Source organism: Nannobrachium achirus, assembly GCF_963921795.1.
Source record: "Nannobrachium achirus genome assembly, chromosome: 5".
NCBI classification, from domain to species: domain Eukaryota; kingdom Metazoa; phylum Chordata; class Actinopteri; order Myctophiformes; family Myctophidae; genus Nannobrachium; species Nannobrachium achirus.
This window is the reverse complement of record NC_137814.1, coordinates 20,430,213-20,443,514: the sequence shown is the minus strand read 5'-3', so window position 1 is coordinate 20,443,514 and position 13,302 is coordinate 20,430,213. Positions and strand designations below refer to the sequence as shown.

Here is a 13,302-nt window from a genome sequence, read left to right as displayed (position 1 = left end):
TAGCAGTCACAAATAATTACAAGCAGTCAGCTGGAGTATCTCTATTACCTCGTTAGGGAAGACCACAGATCACATGTGTGTCAGGTTTTGGTAGTCAGAAACCTCCAGTTGCACATAAACCATGTGAAAGCTGTTTATCCCTGGGATTATCCAGGATGCTTGGGGGCCAGAAGGTCAAAGGGCGTTCATCACCAATCATCTGCTCATGCTCCCCATCTCTGATTTGCCTAGAGATGATCCCTCACCAACTGTGCACAGACACGCACACGCACGCACACGCACGCACGCACACACGCACTCACACACACGCGCGCGTTCACAAGCACACACGCATACGCACGCACGCACGCACGCACGCACACACACACACACACACACACAGTGCTGTGATATGTCTGATGCTTGATGCTGCCACTCTCTAAGCAGATAGATAGATTACTTGAGTTCTTGGGACAGCAAGTGTTATGGTTCTGACTACAAGCCATATGTGTCCCACCATGCTGCAGCCCCCCCCCCCCCCCCCCCCCCCTCCCCCTTGACCCCTCCCCCAACCCCTGGCTCTTACAACATAGGATTGTCTTATGTTGACAAAACATATGTCCCATGCAGGTCATGTCTGTATCGGCCCTCGGAACTGGTTGCAAGCTGTTTCGTAGCCTGTAGAATCAGATTCTGGTCAAATGTTTGCTAAACTTTTTCAACAACTGCAGCTGTCCTACAGTAGACATACATGTAACAAGGGCGTGGGGGTTCCTAGGCAATCCTTGGCTCTGATTAGACGATCACATGCTGGTAATACTGAATGGATTTGTGCTATTTATTAGTGTGGTTACCAGACTATAGTATAGTACTTGTCCGACTTTATTCCATCCATTCATCTTCCGTCCCCTCCTAACTTTTTTTTTTTTGCCGTGAGACTCCTCCCACAGTTTTGGTTGCATGCAATTGGGCCATACCGGTATGTCAAATCGACCAGCCTCATCGGGAATCGATTCCTTGCAAGAGATATGTTTTGAATTTATATACATTTTAAATGTATTCATGAATTAATTTTCTCCATTGACTTTAATTAAAAAATTTAACTTTTCCCAAATATAGAGATGACTGACATCATAGATGTCTGACATCATAGACCACATGAGACTGACACAGTATGTATTTTGGGCATTCCCAGATATGGTCTTAATATTGATGACATCAGGGATCTCCATATATGGGCATAAAAAGGAAGGAATGGTTAGCACCGCTCGAATAGGGACAAGGCTGACAGATACAGAGATATTTGCAAGTGTGACCCGCATCACTGCAACCACACTTACCGCTGTTTCCTGTTGAGACTGGCACATTTCCTGGGGAAAGCTGCCCAGACCACACATGTCACGTGTGTCTTCTTATTTTTTCACTCTCAAAAAGCACCTGCAATTTAGTGCAATCGAAACTACATTGCAGTGCACATCATGGGGTGATCACTGCTTGCCTCCTGTGAATTGTTTTATTTTTATTTTGTTTTATTTTCTGTTTATTTCATTGCTGAGTGAGGTCAGCAGACAAAGTGATGAGTGAGATGAAAAAAACCTGGATGAAATGTGCCAATCTCAACAGGAAACAACGGTACAATTTCTAATTGCATCTTTCAAGTTTTTGATGTTGTTTAGTTTTTCACTCCTGGAAATCTGCACAATACTTTTTAGATTCGATTTACAGTGTTTATGACTGTGCCTGACCTCTCTCTCTCCTTTGGGCAGACAGCTTGCACTGTATCTCCATATTAAAACTTGTATTTTTTAAATAAATTAATTCCCTATGTACTACTGTACCACCACAGTGTAGTACAAAAGTAGCAAAAATAGCCGTGCTTGTAGAACTGCTGTTTTTGCTATTTTTGAGCAAGTGGTTAAGTCTCTCAGTGGGTTTTATATGCAGTATATCTAACTGCAATGAAAAGTATTAACAAAAGCTTGTGACTAAATAATAACTACATTTGGTTCCATTTGTACGCTGTCAGAGCTATGGGGTTATGGATGTCTAATCTAATGCATAATAAAGTGGGGGTCCTTGAAATGATGAAGTTGGAGAACCACTGATTTATACAATGTGCCTTCTAACTGTCCACAGGTGCTGAACCTCTTTCTGGCTCTACTTCTTAGCTCCTTCTGCTCAGACAACCTGTCCGCCCCTGATGAGGACGGAGACTTGAACAACATTCAGATTGCTGTCGCCCGCATTCACACAGGTGTCACCTGGCTCTACACCCACATTGTCGACCTCTTAAATGGCAACATCAAGCACCGACAGAGAAAGACCATGAAGGTCACGATGGCCGGCAACCATGTGGAGAGCAACGGAGGAATTTTCAGACTCTACGGGGAAAAGTACATCATACCGGAGGAGGAGGACAGCTACATGACCAACCCCAACTTGACCGTCATTGTCCCTATCGCCCCCGGGGAATCGGACGTGGAGTTCTTTGAGGAGGAGGTGCTTTCTGACTCGTCTGAAGACGAGGAAGACAAACCGGTGAGCATACTTACGCAACATATATGTAACACTAGAAGTAGTGCTCTTCCGAGCACAGGTCTCCGCCAGGTCAGGTACCGGTAGGTTCCAAGTAACCTATAAACACAACCAGTTGTGCTTTTTGCACCAGGCCAAGCCAGAGGCAGAGGAATCGAACCCCAGTCTCTCTCACAGTGTGCAGGACATTTACACCTGCACCACTCGTACAGAGCTTCACAGTTCACAGACACTCACTTTACCACTATGGATCATGCCATAGGTTTCATGAGATAATAAGGTGAGGGACATAATGTTATGGTTGGGTGGGGAGTTAGCAAATTAATGTGAATATAAGCTGTTAATCTGCCAACCAGACAAGGGGAACAGATATTAATTTATAAAAAAGTAAAATGCAAGCGTAAGAAAAGCTACGTAAACTTTGCGATGTGCAGGTGGTGGTGGTGCAGGGATTTGAATTAACAACCATCACAAGCCTTATTAACATGCATTGCATGCTACATTCTTTTTTCTTTTTTCCTTACATTTCTTCTGACAAAGATGGTATAACATCATCTGACATAAAGATTGTATAACATCATTGTATAACATGTCTCAGTATAAACTTTAACTGTGTGTTTACATAATAAAGTATAACAAATTAAAAAACTAAAGAAAGAAAAAAAAGACGATAAATTTGGCTGCATGCATTGTGAATTGAATTTTGGGCAGACAGTAAGAAGTTAGCCTGTATTAACTCATCAAACGCCCACGTGGTGTCAACGTGTCAAACTCTTTGATGTCGCTGGACACAAACATGAATAACTCCCCCCAGTACACTACAGAGACGTTTACTGTATTTACAGTAACAATATTAAATCTTACCGTAAGGTCGGGGCTACCCGTGGATATTGCCCAATCACCGCGGGTTGTTTCCATTAGACGCTGAGAGCATCGTGCCGCCGTTTTTCTCCATATAGTCCAATGCATTTCTCAAACTTTAAAGCCCTTTATCTCTGATGTATGTTTTTATGGCTAAAACTCTGGGCATGGCTGGCAAAATGACCAAATTATGATCGGCTAACAATAGCTTTAGGCTACACTGGCCCATACAGGGTGAGTCACAACAACATCCTGTCTACAGGTCATGTGACCAAGTGATGTCATCACGCATGCACTGACACAACAGAGCCCTATAGAATACAATGGAGGTGGATGGGAGAGATTTGGGCAGCAAGAGGGGATGGCTCTGGCGCCATCTAGGGCACCGTATGTGTTAAGTACTAACCCTTGACCCTCTCTTGACACCATTCCTAGTGGCAAAAAAAAAGAAGAGCTTCTGGGGACTCAGATTAAATCACCATTAACTCTCTCTTCTCTCTCATCTTCAATCAATCATCTCTTTCTCTGTCTTCCTTAACTCTCTCTCTCTCTCTCTGTGTGTTTTTCTTGCTTTCCCTCCCTCCCTCCCTTGCTGCCATCCATGAGCCTGTCTGCGCCTCCTCTTCTCCTCCCATCTCTCTGGGTGGCTGGAGATGACAGAGGACCAGATCTTTAGAGCCATGCCCTGCAGATCAGATTAAACCAACTGAGCTGTGCAGGGCCTGGCCAGGCCAGGCCAATTGGCCAGGCCAGCAGTGACAGAGCTTGCCTTTCCATTAAATGGGTACAAAACAAACTGATTAAGTCAGTCCAGCCATGATATAGCTAGTCTAGTATAGTAAGTATAGTAATATTGAAGTACAAATATGTGATGGTACATGTAAAGAGAGTCTACTGCATTATTGCTACAAATTCATTTGTCTACATTTCATCTTTGCAAATGTATCGGCATGAAACCATTCCAGATCATTATTTTCAGTTACTTCTCTTTTAATAAAGAGGAGAACCGTGTGTGTGATGCTGCTCATAGTTGATAATAGCTCATAGGAGCCAAACAAAAGTATTTTTTTGTTCTGAGAAGCCAAACAAAAGTACATTACCCTTATGTATACATGCATGTACACAAGGCGTAACTAAATAAACCTTGAACCTAAATTAGTTGAATGCTGGTACAGTAGTAGACTTTTTAAGTAAGTTGCGAGCATTCTCTAAAACATTTTAAAGAGTGATTTAGCATTGGGAAAACAGTTTATAATTCTTCATTAGATTGTTGGAGACATGGGTTCCCACAGCAACCATTGAAGCTCAGATTATGGTGGCCAGACATGGCTATGCTGAGCTGTGGTGGACGGCTGACCTCTTTCGTCATTATCCAATCCCCCTCAGAATTAGAAAAGGGAAATGGAAATTACAAGAAAAAAAAAAGCTTTCTCCAGTCAACAGCTTAACGGGCATCAGCTGCTGCCAGCTGTAAAGAAGAATGCATTTTACATGTTTAGAGTTTTAACACACTAAACTGACAAGGTGGTCTGTGTTGACTGGGGGAGATGAAAGTTATGTATATTTTTGTGAAAGGTCATGCCCCCTATATCCTGTTAACAGACAGACGGACAGACAGACGGACATACCGGTACACACAGATGTGGTGAAATCACTCTTTCCTGAAAGATTTAATGTTTGTCAAATGTAATATAATTTACTTCTCCTATTTTCAAAATACTTAAATATATACTTCTCTTAGCTTTTTTCAGCAAGACTCCTACAATTAATTCCATGTGTCTTTGCCTCTGTGTGTGCCCGACCAAGCGTGCGTGTGTGTGTGTGTGTGTGTGTGTGTGTATGTCAAACAGAGATTAGAGGTGCTACAATGCACAGAACAAATCATATACTATTTCATGGCACTTGTAGGTAAAGAGCTGAAGCCATGGGGCGTCACAAGGGGGGTGGGGGGGGGGGGGGGGGGGGGGGTGGGAGTGGGACTGAGTTACTAGGGCCCAAGGTGGAGGGGCCTTAATTATTGTATACTTTAGCTATTGAAAAATAGCAGATATACAAGCTCACAATGCGGCAGCGAGTCGAAATGTAAGAATCATACAGTATATATAATATAATATGTTAGTCTCCAGGTCCCATGCATGTTCTTTCATGCTGGATTACATGTCACATGACATTTATTGGATTGAAGTCTCACTTCTGTCTCACTAATCCCAGTAAATCGTGTTGAATATGCTACCATTATGACACATGAAAAACACATCAAAACTGCATTAAGACTCATGAGTATGTTTGTGTGTGTGGACGGGCAGGTGCGTGTGTGCACACGCGCGTGTATTTCATTCACACAGAGCATTTATCTGTCCTTTAATCTGTGACAAGTGCTGTCTCTGTAGTGTACTGGGGGGAGTTATTCATGTTTGTGTCAATACGCGTGTGCGCAACGTATTCGGTGGGGTTGTGTGTCTAATTGTAAGAAAGGCTAAAGGTAAATGACAAGGGTGCAATTATATTCAATATTGAATCATTTTGTAGAAAACACAACATAGCTCATCAAGCTTAATTAAAGAGTCTCACATGATGTTACTTTGTGCTTTTAATTGGAGCAGAAGAAATTTAAACAATGTAGTCAATATTCAATCATTAATGCATTATATAACAGACAGTGAACTGGTAAACGCATGTTTTGGATAGCACATTAATTCTTAAATGAAATTTAACAAAAAAAAGAAAAGAAATTAAACTAAACAGTAAGTTCCCCTGTTTAGTTATAACAACTGCCAAAGTGGGTCTGGGTTATCTGACGCGACAGGCTGTGCCACTCTGGTTTGAATGCTTTCAGGGCGCGATGTGCTCACAACCAAGTCCTTACATAGGAGGTCCATGCAGTCTGATGAACAGTGGAGCCGACACACGTTCTGTATGCAGTCGTGAAGGGAGTGATGTTATTATTAGGTTCATCAAACTAAAGCCACACTCGCATTCTGCCGAGCTGCATGGGATGAGCATATTGTATTTCAGTTAACTAGTGCGTGTGGAACGCCTCTTCTTCGACATTCTATGTAGTCCTTAAAAGCATTCACTTTAGCTGCGCATCCATGAGTTCACGACCAATAGATAGATTAGCTCTTGAAGTCGCACAACACATTATTATGCTGTTGTTACAAGTTTGTTGTTTTTAAATGTAAAACAAAAAGCATTTTAGCCTCAAAAAATGCTTTTGGGGGGTGAGAGAAGTGTGGGAACGCCGTTCCCCCGCGATGTCATTAAAGCAGAGTATTTCAATTGGGCCTTTTGACTCAGAGGCGTTCTGCTTTCGGGAAGAAACCAAAAATACACCTCTTAAAGGAGTAGTTCACCCCCGAAATGACTTTTTTTCTATTGATTACTCATGCCATGGAGAGTAGAGTTCAATAATATTTTTTGTTTTTTGTCACATTCCTAAGACAAAAATGTGATAAATGTACCCCCATTCGTTCCGGATCCGGAATCAATGGGGGTAAATTTACTAGAATCAAATTTTTGTCTTAGGAATGTGACAAAAAACAAAAAATATTATTGAACTCTACTCTCCACGGCATGAGTAATCAATAGAAAAAAAGTCATTTCGGGGGTGAACTACTCCTTTAAGAAATGAGCAGCAGATTGACGGTCATACAGTGAGTTGAGGTGAGACTGCATAAGAGGGAGCAAAAAGGTAATAACACTGTGACGTCCTTTTCCTCAGGAGAAGATCAGCCTATCAGAGGGCAGCACGGTGGACCTGAGGAAACCTGGTGAGGAGAGGGACGATTTCTCTGAGCTGGCTGAAGAGACTATGGAACCAGAGGAATGCTTTCCTGAATGTGTGTACATTAAATTACGATACTGGTCTATTTGAATCATATTAATGAACAGAGAACATGAAAATGTAATAAAATATCACTTTTGTGTTTGCTGCTGTATGTAAATACTAAATCAAACAAGGTATATACAGTAAAATGTAATTTCATTCAAATGTCTGTATGTTTTTCGTTCATTCCTGCAATCTAACAGACTTTTGTTCGCATACACTGTGCTGTATGTATTTCCTCCCAGTCTGCATTAAGCACTGTCGCTGCTGTGAGGTGGACACTTCGCATGGTTTGGGCCAGGCTTGGTGGAGATTGAGGAAGACCTGCTATCAGATTGTGGAACACAGCTGGTTTGAGACCTTCATCATCTTCATGATCCTACTCAGCAGCGGGGCTCTGGTAAGGCTGTTTGACACCGCTCTGCACAAGTAACATGCTACATTATCTAAATTACATTTTTTAGCCTTTGCATAAGCCTGCAAGGTCGTCGAGGCTAGGGCAAGTGCTACGGGCAGAGTCTGAAGAGGTGAGTCTTCAGATTACGGCGGAAGATTGGGAGTGAGTTCTAAATGCAATGGGGAGTTCATTCTACAGTTTAGGAGAAGAGTCTGAGGCGTGTGGAGCATTGTCCCGGATGTTTAAGCGAAGGTTCTGTTAGCTTCCCTGTGTTAGCTCATCTGAGTGAGCAGGAGGATTTGTAGGGTTATCTGTTCCAGTTTCTACCATTGTTTTCATTGCCATTGCCTTTTACAGTTATCACATCTAACATACTCTTGTTTTCTTGGGTCCTCTTCTTCCATGGTCTCTGCAGGCATTTGAGGATATTTACATTGAGAAGAGAAAGGTTATAAAGGTGGTGTTAGAGTATGCAGACAAGCTCTTCTCCTACATCTTTGTCCTCGAGATGTTCCTTAAGTGGATTGCATACGGCTTCAAGAAGTATTTCACTAACTATTGGTGCTGGCTGGACTTTCTTATTGTGGACGTAAGTGAACCTTGTAATATTACGCCAAAGTTACACGCAATGATTGGCTGAGTCATATTCGAATGACTGCCAATATCTTGCTATAACAGCACTCCAAATCCATGCTCCTCGTTTACCTTCCTTGCCTATAACCCAGGGGTAGGCAACCTTAGGCACGGGTGCAAACATTGGCACAGGGAAGGGTGATCACTGGTACACCGGCAGAGAGGATTTTTATTTTAAAATCAAATATTGTTTTAAACGGTCAATTAAATTAAGTCACCTAATTTACACACATTACATCCTGCATATAATTCTACATTCATTAAAACTTTGAACTTTAACTGGGGAGTCAGGGAGATAGTTGGGTTATTGCTTGAGTCTAATGATCATTATAACAATGTCCTGACAATCAAAATGACTTTTTTATGGGGTGACATTAAAATTCATGTTGACATGTCACACTGACTATCTAGAAAAAAAGAACATGGCACCTAATTTCAAAAAGGTTGCTGACCCCTGCTATAATCCTAACAACAGCTATCGCCGATGTTAATATAACATTTAACAAGTTTGACATTTTGACTGGGCCTTCCTCAGTGTGCTTTAACACAAAACTACCATTAATGGCATCAACTATCAGCCTTTTCTTTAGCAAATCACATGTTTTATTTGGGAATTGGCATTACAGAAGAATGTGTTCACATCTCAGTACTTTACTTTTCCATTCAGTCCACAACTCTATTTCTGGCATCATTATCATATTTCCAGAAAACATTCCTGTAAAAATGAAAATGCGTTTTATTGTTTTATTGTTAACATAATTGAACAGACATTTAGAATGCATTAGACAATAAGAGATACAATACAATACAGTACAGTATAAAAACAGAAATAGTTAGCCACTCGCCTGCCCTAGATAATCTACATATTATGGGAGATAAGGCAAGTGACACAAATATCTTCTTATTGTCCATTAGCAAAGGCTGGTTCTACTTTTCTCCAAAGTGAATTGAACTTGACCATTACATTTTTGTCAATTTAACTCACAGTTTGAATGTATTTCTGTAATGCCCCTACCCCCAGGTATCCTTGATAAGCCTAGTAGCAAACTCCCTGGGATATTCAGACTTTGCTGCAATCAAGTCCCTCAGAACCCTCCGAGCTTTGAGACCTCTAAGAGCCCTGTCCAGATTTGAGGGCATGCGGGTGAGTCATGCTCTTCTCAGTGGTGTAAAGTAACCAAGTACATTTACTTAAGTACCAGGGACGTGCTGGCCATTGGGAAAAGCGGGACAACTCCCGAACGGCCGGTTCATTCCCCGGCCGGTGCAGGCCGGCCATTAGGAAAAAAAATAAAATAAAATGTCTGCCTTCGTTCCATTTTGGGGGCTGGGCAGCCAACAAAGTAAATCGTCACTGTCGGACAGAAACCTTGTATCTCCAAGTTTCAAATGTATACATTTTCTTGCAAAGCACAAGCACACAAGCACACAAGCACACACCGCCTCGCGGTGCGAGGCGTTGTGTGCTTGTAGATCGGCTGTATTCACTAGTTTAGATCATTTTTAAAATGATAAATACAAAACAAACGGTTTTGGACATACAAGTTTTCCACTCGACAACAACGAAATATAACTCATGTACAGTAATTGGCCCACTAGCTTGTCACTTGTCATGATCTGAAATGGTACATTTGAGTAGCAGCAGCACTATAGAGAGATCTCTCTCTCTATAGCGTGCAATGAGGGCCTCTCCAACTCTTTTCCCGGGCTGAATCAGGGGCCCAGCACGTCCCTGTTAAGTACTGTAACATTTTGAGGTTTTTGAACTTTATTTGAGTATTTCCAATTTCCAATACTTTCACTTCTACTCCACTACATCTCGGAACCAAATATTGTACTTTTACTCCACTACAGTTATTTGAAAGATTGAGTTACTAGTTACTTTGTAGATTTGGATTATTATTACAAAACTTACATTCACAACTTCAGCCCTATATACATTTCGGCCATTTGAAAAGAGACGATCTACAAGCTCACAATGCGTTGCGAATCTGCTATTTTCAAAATACACAAGTATAAAATGTAAGCACTTTTTCCACCACTGGCTCTTCTTGGTAACAATAAACTTCATATTGTTGCTGTTTAGTGGAAACCTTGTATGTCAAAAACCATTACTTTTCAGGAAAGTAGGAAAGTCAGAAGCTCTTGTTAATACTTTTTATTGGTTCAATATTTATAATACCCACAGATTAACCACTTTCAGTTTCTAAAATAGCGAAAATTGCAGATCTACACACTAACAATGCATCGCAGCGCGTTATGAGCATGTAGATCGGCTATTTTTGCTACTTTTGTACATCACTGTTGCACGAAAAAGTATGGCATTCATTTACGGAAAAAGACAAAACATAAAAAGTTGAAATATGGAAATACAAGGTCTTGATAGCAACAACATAAATGCTACAGACAAGCATCTCACAGTTGAACCCTCCACGGTCATTAAAAGTGTTTAATGAGCTCTCCACCTTCTGCCAGGCCATTATTCTGGTAATTTCCTCTTTTCCTTTCATTTTTACATTTTTAAGTAGTTAGCCCACTCTGCTCTCCAGAGTATCTAGGAGAGGGGTTCTTAAACCTTTTTAGGCCGTGACCCCCAAAATAAACATATTTGAACTGGGGACCCCACCCTGACAAGCACTTGGAATTGTAGGTATTACATGTAATGTGACTCGGTTCTATACATATTGTGAAATTATCCGATATCCGAAAATAGCCGATGTACATGCTCACAACGCCTTGCAGTGCGAATATTTGACAGTTTGATATTAAAACGTTCTTGAAAGTCCTTAAATGGTCACTTTATAAATGTGCAGAATGCAGATACCCTGTATACACTTATACTGTGTGTTGGTTTGTTTACTGTTGTGTGAGAAAATCCTTAAGCTAATCGTCTGGGGACCCCACTAAATAATTTGGGGACCCCACTTGGGGTCCCGACCCGAAGTTTGAGAGCCATGCACTGATCTAGGAGTTCCACAGCTATCCACAAGTTTCCAACATCCCATAGTGCATTGCACAGAAATTGGACGGAGCTTCCGGCGCCACAGCCGAGTGTGATCTACAAGCTCACAACGGCTGCATCTGCGACGCGACATATGAGCTTGTATGTCTGCTGTTAACCGGAAGTGTGGTGGTCGTGCAAAAAATTCTCCAGTAAATTCCCGCGGAAAGAGGTGGATAATAAACCTATGACCTTCCAGCACAGTCACTCTGACCCACTAATCCGTCCCTCTTTGGTGTGTGTGTGTTGGGTTACCAGGTGGTGGTAAACGCTCTTATCGGAGCCATCCCCTCCATCATGAACGTGCTGCTGGTATGCCTCATCTTCTGGCTCATCTTCAGCATCATGGGAGTCAACCTGTTCGCCGGGAAGTTCGGCAAGTGCGTCAACCGAACGGGCTTCCTCCACAACGCCTCCCTGGTCAACAACAAGTCAGACTGCATGAACATGAACGACACCCGCTACTACTGGACGAAGGTCAAGGTCAACTTCGACAACGTGGGACTGGGTTACCTCTCCCTGCTGCAAGTGGCGAGTATCCTGTCCACCGTGGTCCTTTTCAGTTGCCGTACACCAGTGGTCCTCAACCTTTTCAGGCCACGACCACCAAAATAATCATATTTTAACTGGGGACCCCCACCCACCTTGACGAGCACTAAGAGTCGAGGCATTACATTTTGTATAACACGGTTCTATTGTGAAAATAGCAGATCTACATGCTCACAACGACTCGCGTTGCGAGGCGTTGTGAGCATGTAGATCGGCTATTTTCACAATTTCTGCCTCTAATATTTGACAATTTGGCCATTTAATTTGTCATTTTAGAGATACTAAAAAGTCCTTCAATTGTCACTTTAGAAATGTGTGGATACCCTCAATACACTCAAACTTCATGTTGATTTGTTTATTGTTGAGTGAGAAAACAACATTGCACATTAAGTTAATCCTCTGGGGACCCCCCAAAATAATTTGGGGACCCACAGGTTGAGAACCACTGCCATACACAGTAAAATCATCAGTGTTAATGTCACCCAGAGAGCGGATTTTTTCTTTTTTTATTCTTGGAGGTTAAATGAACACGGGGGATTTGACTGTGTACCTGCTAAATGTCAGCGTCCATCAACCACTTAGCAAGCAGTGCTGCTATTCTTGGCCAAAGCAATTTCCATGACCAGAACAACCTGGCGCTCTTGAAGGACACCACTCAAATTATCTGGTGTCGTAACCTAGCAACACGTTGATTTTCGCTGTTCATTGCGTCCCCTCCAGACCTCACTCAATAAAGACCTTTCATTTGCCTCCAGAAATATCTCTCAAGAAGATATTTGCAAAAAGCTGCTAATTGTGGCCCTGTGCACCAGGCATTCAAGTGAGAACTGATTGTCCTGACCCCATTCTTATGGCCGCAAATTTGTGGCGCCCCCCAGGGGCAGAACTCAAAACCAGGAATACAAAGGCTTCCCTTCTGTATAACCCATGCAATATTATTGCTGCATTTCTGTGCAATGTTAGATTATACATGCCTTGTCTCATCAAAGCTTATATACTTCCAATATTGTTCATATTGCTCACACCTGGTGTCACATACTGTATACTGTATGTCATAGTATTACTTATTACTACTATTATATTCTTTTCACCTTTATACTATATTTACATTACTTTTATATATTATCCTTTTTTTTCGTACTGTATCCTACAATTTATCTTCATATGAGAACAATGTACCAAGTCAAACTGCTTTTATGTGAACGCACTTGGCCAATAAATTCTGATATAGATTCTGATTCTAATTTAGAAAGACAGGAATACAAATCTATTAAATAGGCTCATTGTCATTTTTCATTAAATGACACAGTGTATTTTATATGCATTACTGAAACCAGGATGTTGTTGTTTACTATGATTTTCTGGTATAATCTCTAATGACATGTAATGTTACTTTGTCATAGGCAACATTCAAAGGATGGATGGAAATCATGTATGCAGCGGTTGACTCAAGAGGAGTAAGTATGACCCGACCACCAAGCCTGGCTATAATATTTAAGTTTCTGGACATTGTAATGATAT

At 41.6% G+C, this 13,302-nt stretch overlaps 1 protein-coding gene across 1 annotated transcript in view; it reads left to right on the top strand.

Annotated features, from left to right (window-relative positions):
- Positions 1–13,302, top strand: part of LOC308284885 (sodium channel protein type 4 subunit alpha-like) — a gene marked incomplete at both ends in the record, with an annotated part of 59,317 nt that overhangs the window by 42,009 nt on the left and 4,006 nt on the right. Inside the window, 7 exons of the mRNA XM_080725609.1 lie at positions 2,116–2,517; positions 7,097–7,214; positions 7,447–7,601; positions 8,014–8,187; positions 9,253–9,375; positions 11,491–11,763; positions 13,185–13,238. Coding sequence (XP_080581735.1) covers positions 2,116–2,517; positions 7,097–7,214; positions 7,447–7,601; positions 8,014–8,187; positions 9,253–9,375; positions 11,491–11,763; positions 13,185–13,238 — 1,299 coding nt within the window. The remainder of the gene's footprint in view (positions 1–2,115; positions 2,518–7,096; positions 7,215–7,446; positions 7,602–8,013; positions 8,188–9,252; positions 9,376–11,490; positions 11,764–13,184; positions 13,239–13,302) is intronic.